This window comes from Castor canadensis, chromosome 13 (genome assembly GCF_047511655.1).
Source record: "Castor canadensis chromosome 13, mCasCan1.hap1v2, whole genome shotgun sequence".
Lineage (NCBI taxonomy): Eukaryota > Metazoa > Chordata > Mammalia > Rodentia > Castoridae > Castor > Castor canadensis.
In genome coordinates this window covers 6,597,416-6,611,219 of record NC_133398.1, presented here as the reverse complement: position 1 = coordinate 6,611,219, position 13,804 = coordinate 6,597,416, and the positions used below count along the sequence as shown (strand labels likewise).

General features: G+C 50.3%; 1 protein-coding gene across 20 annotated transcripts in view; it reads right to left on the bottom strand.

Annotated features, from left to right (window-relative positions):
• Positions 1-6,725: 6,725 nt before the first annotated feature.
• Positions 6,726-13,804, bottom strand: part of Fnbp1 (formin binding protein 1) — a 117,323-nt gene continuing 110,244 nt past the window's right edge. For 10 of the 20 annotated variants that reach the window (XM_020158967.2, XM_020158961.2, XM_020158963.2 and 7 more), the window contains 4 exons: positions 12,861-12,993; positions 12,331-12,452; positions 11,997-12,136; positions 9,808-10,439 (listed from right to left, as the gene is read on the bottom strand). In XM_020158967.2, coding sequence (XP_020014556.2) covers positions 10,261-10,439; positions 11,997-12,136; positions 12,331-12,452; positions 12,861-12,993 — 574 coding nt within the window. In that variant the 3' untranslated portion in view covers positions 9,808-10,260. Of the gene's footprint in view, positions 6,874-9,807; positions 10,440-11,996; positions 12,137-12,330; positions 12,453-12,860; positions 12,994-13,804 lie in introns of those variants that run through there. The other 10 variants (XM_020158958.2, XM_020158969.2, XM_020158970.2 and 7 more) reach the window with 2 other exon arrangements.

Sequence of the window (13,804 nt, the reverse complement as noted above, 5' to 3'; positions counted from 1 at the left end):
TTGTGGCATTTAGTCACAAAGGCATTTCACAGGGGTGAACCTGGTGGCAGAGGACCGTCTCCCAGGTATGTAGCAGCACCAGTTACCTGGGCCCCACCTCAGCGTTACCTGCTGGCCTGCACTTCTCTCAGCCCTCCTTTTCTTCTCTGTTTTGAGATGGGTCTTGCAGTGTTGTCTGGCCGACCTGGAACTCCTGGGCTCAAGGAATCCTCATGCCTCAGCCTCCTGAGTAGTCTTGACACAGGTGCTGCCTGTAGTCATACTGCGTTATGTGAGCGTCTGTGTATTTCTCAGCAGGATTGTTAACCTTGCTCACCTTTGAGGGTTTCTACGTGAAATCCCATAGTCCTTATTTTGTGGCTGACTTTTCTTGTTTAACATGGAGGATGAGAATGAAAAAGGTTTTTGTATTGCGGCACTATTCACAATAGCCAAGTTATGGAAACAGCCAAGATGCCCCACCACTGACGAATGGTCAAGAAAATGTGGTATCTATACACAATGGAATTTTATGCAGCCATGAAGAAGAACGAAATGTTATCATTCGCTGGTAAATGGATGGAATTGGAGAACATAATTCTGAGTGAGGTTAGCCTGGCCCAAAAGACCAAAAATCGTATGTTCTCCCTCATATGTGGACATTAGATCAAGGGCAAACACAACAATGGGATTGGACTTTGAGCACATGATAAAAGCGAGAGCACACAGGGAGGGGTAAGGATAAGTAAGACACCTAAAAAATTAGCTAGCATTTGTTGCCCTCAACGCAGAGAAACTAAAGCAGATACCTTAAAAGCAGCTGAGGCCAATAGGAAAAGGGGATCAGGAACTAGAGAAAATGTTAGTTTAAAAAGAATTAACCTAGAAGGTAACACACACGCACAGGAAATTAATGTGAGTCAATGCCCTGTATAGCTATCCTTATCTCAACCAGCAAAAACACTTGTTCCTTCCTATTATTGCTTATACTCTCTCTACAACAAAATTAGAGATAAGGGCAAAGTAGTTTCTACTGGGTATCGAGGGGGTGGGGGAGAGCGGGAGGGGGTGGAGTGGGTGGTAAGGGAGGGGTAGGGGCAGGGGGGAGAAATGACCCAAGCCTTGTATGCACATATGAATAATTAAAAAAAAAATGTGGAAAGGTAATCCAAAAAAAAAAAAAAGAAAAAGGTTTTTGGAGGCTTTGTTTATTTCAAACATTCATTTTTCTTTTTTTGGTGGCACTGGTATTTGAACTCAGGGCTTCACGCTTGCTCTTGCCACTTGAACCACTCCACTAGCCCTTTATTGTATTGGGTATTTTTAAGATAGGGTCTTGTGAACTCTTTGCCCGGGTTGGCTTTGAACCATGATCCTCCTGATCTCTGCCTTCTGAGTAGCTAGGTTTACAGGTCTGAGCCATTGCAAACTGCCCCTCCCCATATTCATTTCTTGTACTTTGGGAAGGTGAGACAGAAATAGGTAGGCACTAATTGGCCTTAAAGGGTTTCCTGTATATTTTCCTTTGAAGTTTTCAGGGCTCAGTGGGCAGGAGGTGGGAAGACCAGGCCTGGATGTTTACCCCAGCAAGACAGGAAGTGCTGGGGCCCAGGCTTCTCTGCTCCAGGGACACCCTCCTCTAGGCTGAGCCTGGTAGGCTCCAGCAGTGCCTTTTAGGGGATTGGGAAGCCACTTCTGTGGGGTTAGGGTCATCGAAGCAGCTGGCACCTGTGTGCACTGACTGCCTCGGAGGCATCCAAAGGTGCAGCTGTGCTGCTCTCTTAAATCAAGCGCCAACACACAGTACCCTGCAGGTCTTGCCCACCCAGGTTTGACCCCCGGGCTTCTGGTATCTTCTCTGCCTGTAGAGAGAAACAAGTTCACTATGGCTGTGGGGGGCAGGGCAGAGGGACCCTGCCACTCTTGACAGCCATCCAGGCACATGTGTGGCTGTGTCCAGCCCTTCCTTTGACACCAACCACCCGATGAGGAGGGCATCGGGACAGCTGGAATTGAAACAGGGTTCTGAAGGACCTGAACAGGGTGGCCTGGTGCAGTGAATGACTGTGCCCCACACATGGCCGCTGTGCTGTCCTGGGATTCTGCCCCAGCAGGATGCTGTGGGAGTGAAGAGGTCCTTCCCTGACTGACGGAGAATGAACCCTATGTTCCCCCTCCTTTAGCTCAGAGAACAGTGACACGTGGGGCCCTTTCTGTTTGCACTGCCCTTTTGTGGCCCTGAGATGTCCCCAGCTGATGTCACTAAAACCAACTGGCCAGAGACAGTGTTTAACTCAGAGCCTAACAGGCACTCGATGAAACTCAAGGTACACAGAGACTGTTGGGTGCCAGATGGCTGCCTTCACATGTCACTGTGGACCTCAGAGGAGAGGACAGCACAGCCAGAGAGGAGCAGTTTCATCTAGGCAGCGGGCAGAGCCTGGGGATGTTGTCCTTCTTGGCTAGGCCTCCCATCTTCCACCACGCAGGGCTGTGGTCTTCCCCTCGCTCAAGACGCACACCACATCCACCTCAGTCAACCTAGACTGTGACTTAGAGACTGCCTGGTGGATGTCACAATGTCAGAGTCTTTGGAACTCGGCCTGTGCTTTCAAGGCAGTGTTCTACCACCTGAGCTACTCTACTAGCCCTTTCTGAGTTGTTGATTTTGGAGATTACCGTCTTGCTCTATGATTTGGCTATGCTGGATTTCGATCCTCCTATTTGTGCTTCCCTGCATAGCTGGGATGACAGGCACACTGTACTACACCCAGCCATTGGTTGAGATGGGGGGGGGGTCTCAATTTTTTGCCCAGGCTGGCCTCAAACTGTGATCCTCCCCAATTTCACCTGCTGAGTGGCCAGGATTACATGCTTCAGCTGCCATGCCCAGCTGCTTTAATTTTTAAAATGGGCATAGTGTGACTGCGCACACCTGTAATCCCAATACTTGAGAGGCTGAGCAAAAGGATTAGGAGAGGCCAACCTGGGCTACATGGCCAGAGCAGGTCTCAAAACTGTCAAAAAAAAAAAAAAAAAAAGGTGGGGGAGAGGGGTGTTGGAGATGTAGCTCAGAGGTAGAGTGCTCTTGTGTGTGGGGTCTTGTAGACCCCAAGTTCTGTCCCCAGCGTTGCAAAAAGTGTGTGCGGAGGGAGAAGATGGGGCTACTTGACCCCTTTCTCCCCAACTCCATTCCTAGTCACCCATTTAGGGATGCTCCCCACGCTCTGCCTTCTGCTTCCACTAGGGGTCACCCCTGCCCCTGCCGATGCGGTACCTGGGGGCTGAGCACAGCTAGGACAGATGGGGGTGGCTGGGAGTGTCCCAACCGGCTCGTATTTCCAGACCAACCAGAGGAGCCTAACCCACAGACCTGCAGCCTCCCTGGGCTGGCTCAGGAGCTTCCGGGCATCTGGAATCCATGTTTTTAAGACCCAGAACACGAACTGTGCCACAAGCCCACACACTTCCAATCTGCATGAGGAGTGGGGCAGGTGGCCCCTCCCGGCTGTTCAGGGAAGGAGGGCCCTGAGGGGGACTGGGGAGACACCACCCAGACTGCCAGAGACTCCCCGGAGGTAACCAAGTCCAAAAAGAACGCTGCAAATGTATTTCCTTGATCAATCTTTTGCTGACAGCCTAGAAGGGAGGGTTTCAGATAGGTCAGTAACTGTCATGAGAATCCATGGTTTTTGTTGTTTATAGACAGGGTCTCACTATGTGGCCCGGGATGGTCTTGAACTTGAGATCCTCTTGCCTCTGTCTCCTGAGTTATGGGGTTACAGGCATGTGTCAGGGGCACCTTGGAAGCCAGTCCCCCAGACACTTGGGGCAGAGGCTGTGTGTGGCTTACCGATGACTTCCCCTCCCGCCCCTGAGAGCCTGCTGACACTTGGCCTGGGCAGACCTGCCCTTGCGCCTGCTGTGTGTGGCTGTTAATATTTATTTCCTGGACAACCACCCTCACACAGCCCCAGAAACCCTTAGGAAGCAGAGGTGTGGGTACAAACTCGTCACCATCTTGCCTACAAAGGCAGGAGTGATATTTTGAAAGCCGGCTAGGGAGCCAGGGTCTCTCACCACACATGGCCAGTGAGCATAGGGAACAAGGCCCCAGCCTTTTAACCTTTCCCCAAAACAGCCCATGGTGGCTGGCAGCTGCATGGAGAGTGAGTTCCGGCCAGGCCACTGAGCACCTGTAACACCCCATCACCAACACCACGGAACACGGTCCGCCTGCACCCCTCCCTCATGCAGTAAGGTCTCTGGAAGCTGGAGGCCTGCTACCTCCTAAAGTCTCCCCAGATCCCGAGCTGAAGTTCACACTCATGTCTGACGGCCTCTCTGGAGGGTAGAAAGGGGTCTCCAGCTCCCTGGGTCTCAAGCCTGTCCCTGAGCGCACGTGACTTGCCTTGGGCTTATGTGGGCAATCGTGGGAGAAGGCTGGAGGCAGCCCCTCAGCCCTGGGGCTTCTGATGACACCAGACAGCTTCTGTACCTGAGGTCATCCCTTCATACAACAAGAGTCGCGTGAGTCTACGCCAGAAGTTACATTTTATTTAACCTTCAGATGATTAACATATAGTTACAAGGTCAATATGAGCCTCGCAGTGGAAGCACTTCATTTGGTTTAATTCCATCTCCAGAGACAAATGGGCAATTCTAGGACCTTTATGGCAAGGGACCTTTTCGGCACTGTGACACCTCTGAAGTTGAGAATTAGTGCAACACACACACGTGTTTAAAGGTGCTCCATGTTGGGTTAAAACAGTTGGGATCATTACTATTAAACAGGCTTTTCGGTGTTATAAGTACAGGAGGCAGAACTAACAAGAAACATGTAATCAGAATTTCTGGAAAAATACTTGCATTAACATAACCTTTTGATGCTGCGCGAATCCTCTACCATAATGACTGATGTCACCAAAAGGCAATGAAGGCCTCGGTGCTGTGCTGATTAGACAAGCGCCAGTCTGACCCCGAGCTGAGCATGACCGACCTGGAGGGAAGGCCCATCCCGCCTCTGCGAGCCTCTTTATTTTCCTCATCTTGCAGAAGAAACGCTGTGTAAATGCACATCTCCTATTGGATTTAACAGTCATCAAGAACCGAAGTACTGCAACTTACACTCTTTCCCTATGTTGCAAGGAATGAATGTATCCTGACCCATGACCCAAAGATTGCCGAGGCTCTGAGATCAGATTGGAAAAAAATATTTAGCGTTCTTGGACAGTGGACGGTGTGGAGTGTTGAGTGGTGAAGTCCAGAGGTGCCAGCGTGGAGTGGCTGGGACACTGGGACCAACCGTGCCCTGCTTGGTCTTCACGGTCCTATTCCCTGGGCACATGGCTTCAGTCTCATGTGGCAAGGGTCCTTTGTGACTGCCACCTACTGCAGGGAACAGAAGCTGGGGCTCATGGAACAGCCCTGCAGAGGGCTCAACAGGCAGTTTTAGGTGCCCTGGCTGTGCCTCACTTCTGGCCTCATGCTCACTTGCTCTCTCGCTTGCTCATTCTTAGGCCTGCAACCACTTCTTCAACTGCTGACCACATGGTATTTCCTTGCTGAGGTTCTGCTCATAGCCTGTTGACACAGCCGCTCTAAAGGGTAGTTGTGGTCAACCCTTGTGTCCGACGGCTCATTTGCGTGAGCCATGAACAAAGACAGGCCCTTAGGACCTGTCCTTTCCATCTGGTCCCTGTGACTCCCATAAAACTCCCCTCTTCACCTCACCTCACCTCAGATTCCCATACATCAAGAACTGAGGATATGTGAGGTGGCTGCCCAGTTACTGCATGCCACATAACAGAATAAAATGCATACTTGTCACTCTTGTGGACATTGGCCATGTCTTCCTCCTGATTCTTTCTGCACTGTAGGAGGAACCCTCACAGCTCTAAGGTGTGAGCAGCCAAACTGTGTGACCTCTGGTTTCCCTCAGAGATCTGGACAGGGAAGGAAACAGTGGGACTGGCAGAACACACAGAAGCCACCTCAGAGCAGTGGCCACAGGATCACTTAAAGGACCACGAGGCCCCAGGTCTTTGGTGATGCATGTGCTATGATCCTAAAATGCTACTCTTGGGATTTGTGAGAAGCAGAGGCCTGCTTACCCTGAAATAACAAGCCAGTGCCAGGTGGACATGGGTCATAGGGTGCCAGGACCACACTTCTCAAGGATCAGGTGGTGTGAGCCGGGATGTGACCGTGGGGCTGGCCCACAAACTAAACTTCCAGTGTGGACATTCTCAGGCCACTGCAGGCAGGGCTCTGGACCAAAGTGGGAGAGAGGGTGGAGACTGTGCGCCCGGACCCTTTTGCAGAGAAAGCATGGAAGGGGTCTGTGCTGAGGAGGAGGTGTGAGTCCCCAGCCAGGAAAGGCCCCTGGGTCATCAGCAGAACAAGGACAGGAGGAAGCATTTGCTGACCACACCGAGGGACACATGGATGACGGGGGCACTCAGTCCCCACTGGCGCTCCTGGCCCTCCTTGTCCAGATTCTAGGAGTCGCCCAGGAGCCCAGGGACGACGACTTCACCAAAGGCACAGTGTGAAATGTGCAAGGACCAGCTAGGGTGAGCCATGGTGGGCTGGGGGCCAGGGAGGAGAAGGGAGAGGCGGACGCACGTCTAGCTGTCTTCGTGGTCTGCACAGGTGGGTAATGGAGCGATGGATGACCCCTTGTCAGGGGCAGAGTGAGCCACAAGTAGCATGCTATAAAGAGAAGGGGGGAGTGACAGCAGTAGGGACCAGGCTGCAGGCCAGCAGGATGGCGCCCCAGCCAGCCCAGGCAGAGGGGCGGCGCTGGAGGCCTGTGGGGACAAGCAGACCAGACCGATGGTGGCTCCTGGGAAGGCTTGCGGGGCTCTGGCCGTGGGCACCACCTTTAGGAATCTACAATACAAGAAAGAGAAGAAAAACCCTGTGTTAGAGAGAAGGGCAGCTGGAGGCGGGCATCTGCAACTGGCTGCATTTGCTCTGCCGGGAGGGGGTGTTTACAGGAATTGGTTACCAGGGTACCCCATAAGGAACTTTCACGGTTTTCTCTCCAGTCTTTAGCTAGGCCAATAACTTTCCCCATTCCACTCATTTTTTTTTTTTTTTTTTAAAGATGGTCTTGCTATATAGCCCAGTCTGAACTCAAACTTACTATGTTATCCAGGCTGGCCTTGAACTTGAAATCCTCCTGCTTCCGCCTCTCCCCACCCCACAGCTGGGATGACAGATGTGCACCACACACCCAGCATTTACTTTTGAGAGACATAAAGGTTTCTCAGAAAGATGTAAGGGACATAGGGTCCTGTTCACTCTCCCACTGAAACGCTTGGTTTCTTAGTAGGAAAGTTTAAAATCTTTGGTGAAAAGGGGAACTTTTCCTTCTGCTCACTCAGCCCAAAACAGTGAAAGTTCTTCTTTGGAGAAGGAAGAAGAAAGGGGTGGCAGACTCTCTGAGCCCAAGGGACACACAGGTAAGAACAGGGAGGACAGCACCACTTAAGGGGGGGAGGCAGAATTTTTTAAAAAGCATTTGGTTATTAAATTTCCCATTACTAAAGATGAAAGAGTTAAATATTCATTACAAAGAATGATTTTCTTGGAAAGGAGAAAAATCACTTAAAATACACAACACTGAGAAAAATATCACGTTTATTAGAGAGGCAGATTCAAGGGTACAAGTAGAAAATGCCAGACAGATTCTTTTCTTTTAGGATAAGAATAGAAAGAAACAAGTCATGTGGCCAGATTCAAACAGAACTTACTCAGAACCCAAGTGCTATAATAAAGTCAAGTGTGGAGCCGCCAGCTGGGACCTAGCTCCAAAGCAAGAGTCCTGGGGCCTCCCCAGCAGTTATAAAAACAAACAGGTCATTAGCGGCAGAAGAACCAAACAAACATGTAAGAGAATGAAACGTTAAAACAACTAATTCAAGTCATCCTTTTAGTTTTTAGATTGCAGTATATACAAATATTTCTGTTTAACAGAAAGCAATTTTAAAAACAACAAAAAAAACCAAACAAACCCACTGAAGAAGTCACAATCCAGTTGACCAATCGGAGGTTACTCTAAATATTCTGGCGATTACTAAATAGCACATTGTAGACAGCACATACACACACAGGAAAAAAAGTGCCCTGACTTTATTTAAAAAAAAAAAAAAATCAGCTGCTTTGAGTTGTGGGGATGAGGAAGCAGCAGGGTGGGGCGCTGCTGGGAGCTGGGACAGGCGTGTGGCCAGCGTGGGGAGGCTCCTGTGTCCCCACTGCCAAGTTCTAGGTAGATTCCACTAGCTGGACATATCTATCAACAGCTGAGAAACTGCTTTCATTTTAACAGGGAAATGGAGACAAAGTCTCCTGAGTGGAAATGGAAATTCCTGATTCTTTGGCAACTGTTCCAATGTTTTGCAACATTTCAGGGTGGGTGGTGTACTGTAAAGTATCTCTTTCTCCTGTCATCCGTGTAGCAGTGTCCCTCCCTGTCTGTTCTGAGGCTCTCACTTAATAACATAAATTTAAAACTGACCATGAATGTAGGCACCCAAACCAGGCGCCCCACCTTTGCCCTGCCTGCAAGCCAGCTGAGATATTTCCAAATCAAGTTTGCACAACTCCAAGGGCAAAGCCCGCAGTTTCACCAGGCAGGCTTTAGACGGTGCCTGCTGGGCTTGTCAGAGACTTTTTCAGGTTGCTTACTTTATCCAGTTCAGCAGGGAACAGAAAGGGCCGACTTTTGTGTCCCACATTTCCCATTCACCTGGTCACCTGCATCAAGCTGGTACCCTCCGCCTGCTCATTCAAAGGAATTCCTGGGGTCTCAGGGTGCGCAGTGTTCCTGGTGTGGGACCTACAGGGGGCTGACACACAGCCCTGTTGAGGCCCTAGAATAGGTGGCTTTATCCATACTAAACTCATTTGAATGTGTATTTAAATTAGGCTGGGGGTGTAACTATAGGTTGTGGCCCCCGGGGCCCTGGGTGAAGGGTACATGGGATTTCTGTACTATCTTTACAACTTTATTCCAGGACTTGGGAGGATTGCAGGTTTGAGGTCAGCCTATCTCAAAAAGAAGAAGAAAAAAAAAAAAGTCTTTAAAAACCACATACTCAAGTAGAGGTTACTCAATTCCATTTGGGTGATCCTTGTGTCATTTTAAGTGAAACAGCAACAAGTGCCTGTAACTCCTGCCAGGTTCTGGAGCCCGAATGTACAACTGTTGCTTTTAGAATCAGCTTTGGGGCAGGGCTGGTGGGTGGCTCAGTGGTGTAGCACCTTCTCAGCATGCACAGAGCTCTGGGTTCCATCCCCAGCATTGCATTAAAAAACCAAATCAGCTTTAAATTGATTTGTTTATAAAATGAGTCCACAATGAAGAGGTAAGGGCTAATTTTCCTTCTCGAAAGTAGAAAATAAGTAAATAATTTTCAAAGTCAAATAATAAAATCCACGCCCGATGTTTTCATTCCCACCCACTCCTAGCTGGCTCTCTGAGACCTCGGGGTGCACTGTCACAAAGGATTTGGGAACCACCCCATCTGTGCATGTGATCAAGTCATTCCCCATGCCTCCAGCATCAGCACCACGGCCTGTCAAAGTCAACTGCTTCTAAGTCAATCTGCCCAAACTTGGCCAGATTTTGTCTGGTCACTTGGGACCCTACAGACAGAAAAAGCTGACCCAACAAGGCCCTGACAGCAACATGAACCACACGCAAGTGAAAACGCACGCTTCGTGTGCAACAGAACCCGTTCTTTACTACTTCATACCAGGCTGGGAAGATTTTATTTAGGATCTCCTTCCTCCCATGTGAATGACTGTAAAAACTCAACAAACCAGCACAGTTGAATTTATTAAGTTACAAAATGTAACCTCCTACTGTGTCAAGGTTGGGGAGATACTGGTCAGAAACAAGCCAACAGAAGTCTTTTGCACCCCCATGATGTGTGTGGACATTTAAATTCAGAAGTATTAATTAAAAGCTAGAATACAACTATTTTTTTTTTTTTGTTATCTACAGAGGCCACCAAAAGAAATGTTTGTCAGATCTCACATGACACAGCTGTAAATCGGCAGTTGGCACTTTCCACGTAAAATCAAGTGACAGTGGATTACAGCCAAAGCTAGACCAGCAAACTCGGGTGCGCCAGGCCCCCAAGTCCCCGGCCAGCCGCGGGCAAGTGGGCCACAGCCGGCTCTCCGCGGGCGCTCGGCAGAATGGCCTGTGTCAGTCACACTTGCGGGGAGAAACCAGTCCAAGCTTTTAAAAAGTTTTTTTAAGTGGTATTAAATATAGGTCTTAGCACCTTTGGCATTTTTGTCCAAATAGACTTCGACGTATGAAGTGGGGACGTAGCCCTCTTCGTCTTCGTTTCTCCGGATGCGGGTCCAGCCATCACCTTTGTCTTCCTCTATGACGTACAGCGTTTCTCCTTCTGCCACGGAAATGGTTCCTTCATTCTGACCTGAAAAGGCAACAGGGGACTATTTGAGGTTTCTGGGGAGTCCAGGTAGAGAGCAAACAGGGACCCTTGTGATAAAGAAGTCAAGTGAAAAAGTGAGGCTGGTCCAAAGTCTGGTCCCCTTGGACCTCCTGCACGCACTGACCCCTTGCGCACCATCCCTAAGCCTCCTGCTCCCTCATGGAAATGTCTCCATTTCCCTGCAGCTACAGGTCCCCCTCCATGTTGCCCTGCCCCTAGAGAGCACCTCGGACACCCTGGACTCATCCAGCCCTCTTCCTCCTGCTCTTCCAGTCACGGGTACCTCTGCCATCCCAGGGAGGTGACACTGGGGACTGCCTTTGCCTTCCTCTCCTCTTTGTTCCCAACTTCCCATTGGCCCTGAGTCTGAGCAGTTTGTCAACTGCACCATCTCTGTGTCCACCCCTTAACTGAGGTCACCAAGACCCTTGGCTGAGATCATTTCCAAACACCAGCAACCCCTCTGCAATCAGGTTTCAGGACCCCTTAGCTGGGGTAATAGGGCAGGTGTGTGTGTGTTTTGAATGTGAAGTAAAGCTGGGAACATTGAACCTGGAACTTGTGTCCTTGTTTTGTCACAATAATATTTTGTCTGTTAAAGGCACTGAAAAGCCCTGTAGGATCTGTCATGTTCATTTATCCTGGGGCTTCCTAGACTTACTGGAGCTCTAACAACCTCTTTCACATCACCCTTAGTAACACTCCACAGGGCATTGCTTCAAGGTCATAGGTTCGGAGTACACAGCTGCCACTTCAAAGTTCTCCTGTTTTCTAACTGCTCCTTCACATCAGCCCCTGCTCAATACTTCCAGGGGTTTGCCAAATAAAACCCAAATGTTTCTTTCTTCCCTCTCCCTTCTGCCACTTTTTTTTTTTTGAGGTGCAGGGATTTGAACTCAGGACCTCACCTTAAGCCACTCCACCAGCCCGTTTTTGTGAAGGGTTTTTTCGAAATGGGTTCTCGAGAACTATTTTGCCCGGGCTGGCTTTGAACTGTGATCCTCCTGATCTCTGCCTCCTGAGTAGCCAGGATTACAGGTGTGAGCCACCAGCACCCAGCCTCTGCCACTTTCTTTCACATATTCCACTGGGACACCAAAGACCCCACAAGTCCTGCTTCCACCCTTCCTATGTGGCCATGCCCCTGGCCCTGGATGCAGAGCTCTCTCTGTGCTCACTGCAGTGGGGGGGACTCACTCTCCCGGCACTGCGACACTGCCAGTGCCCTCTGCCATGGTGTGCTTGTCTGGTTTTCCTAGGTGGGGGCTTCACCCTCCACCTGCACCCACCTCACCTGCAGGCCCACCCCAGGGCTCCTTACCCAGGAACCTAGTTGATGGAACAGTCAGGATCCCACCCCACCCACAGCTCCAAGCTCTCTGAAAGTGGTTCAGTGTTACGAACCCAGTGTCAAGCAGGTGACAATAGGAATCATACTGAGAGGGGCACAAAAGATTAATGAAGATCAGGAGGGTTTCTAGAAAGTTCTGATTGTGGAGGCGGGTTACAGAGGCTGGAGTGGGCTGGCAGCAATGCTACCTTCGAACGTGTAGAGCGCCTTGCAGGTCCCTATGGCCGGAAGGGGCTCCTCGTCATCGAACTCGTCATCGAAATCTGTGGCCAGCACTTTGACCTCACTCTCCTGGCTTTGCTCCTCTGTGTAACTGCCATCTGGGCTGCTCAAGAGAGGAAGACACACAGCAACTATAGCGACTGAGCCAAGGTCACCTGGGGCCACCTGAGGGCTCAGATCACCAGCCCAGGCTGAATGCAGGAAGAATCACACTCTGTCCAGTTCCGCAATGTGGGCATTAGGAATGGATTGGAAGGGAGGCCACCCCTGTGCTGGAGGCGGTGCCACCGGATACTCTACCTCTCGCGGTCCTGGGCGCAGGTGTTGACCGTCGGGGGCGGCTGGCCGTCATACATCCCGCTCTGCCGACGCACCTGCTCATTTCGGGCGGGGAGCCTGCCTTCCACCTCAGCCAGCCAGGCCTGCAGACGAAAGCCAGGAAAGACTGGGACTGTGCCCACAGAGCGCTTGGCTGTGAGCCATAAGGCCCCCAACTTGGGGCCACCTAAACTGAGTGGGGAGGCCCGGGTGGGGACTGAGACCCTGGACCGTACAGATGTGCTCAGAGGTGGCTGCCACCTTCTCCTCCACAGCTGGAGAAGTGGCAGGAAGCTTGTGGTTACCCATTCTGCCACATGTGGCAGAAAACTCACCACCAGGTGGTACTCTTGGGCTTTAGGCAGCCCTATGATCTTGGACAAGTCACTTCTGCTTCCTTCTGGTTCCCAAGGTCACCCTAGGAAACCCGAGGCCTCTTCCTCTTCCTCTCCCTGTCATTCACGGAGCAGTGCCACAGCACACAGAGAGCGCCCCACACCTGCTTCCCGTACCTCAAATTTTTGGACCTCTAGTCGCAGCTTGTCTATGTTCTGGCTGACTTCTGTTAGCTTGTGATCCAGGCTAGCGGGGTCCCCCATCTGAGGGTTCTTTAGGTAGACGTCTTTCATTTTGGTTATGGCGTCTCTGAAAACATGAATGAGCAGAACATGAATGGTGTTTTCCCACCACTCAGAAAACCATGTGCCTGGAACAGGGAAGACAGCATCTGGGTATGGCTGCTTTATTCTAGAACTTCTCCACACAAGTTCTGTATAACCCATTACAGCTAAATGGCTATAATGTCTCCCTACTGTCGTCAGTGAATGAGAAACAGACCTTATCCCACCAGCTTCACCCCATAAAACCCAAGGGTTTCCATGTGCACATTCTTCATGTCAAGCCAAGACACGCTGCCATCTTGGGTCTCGTGGGCTGCAGGCACGTTCACCTCAGGAAGAATGTTTTAACTAAGAAATGGAATCCCCAGTTGGTGTCCATGAAGGGCCAGAAATTAAAGCTAGATTACACGCCCTTCCTGAAATCACATTTTGGAAAGGGCCTGCAGTAGGCTGAGCGCAGCATCCCTGCGGGTAGGCTCAGAACTCATCTTTGGTACCCAAGAGCTGCACTAAGTAACCCTAGCCTCAGTTGTTAACCCTAGCTTTCAGTTGTTAAAAGTTTTGAGCAAATAACTCTTTGCTGAGGGGTAAGAGACAACTATAAGCTTGGCATAGTGGTACATGCCTGTAATCCCAACACTCAGGAGGCTGAGGCAAGAAGATCGTGAGCTCGAGGCCAGCCTGAGCTACATAATTAATTAAGACCTGTCTTTTAAAAAAAATCCAAGCCGGGCACCGGTGGCTCACACCTATAATCCTAGCTACTCAGGAGGCAGAGATCAATCAGGAGGATCACGGTTTGAATCCAGCCCGGCAAACAGTTCATGAGCCCCTAT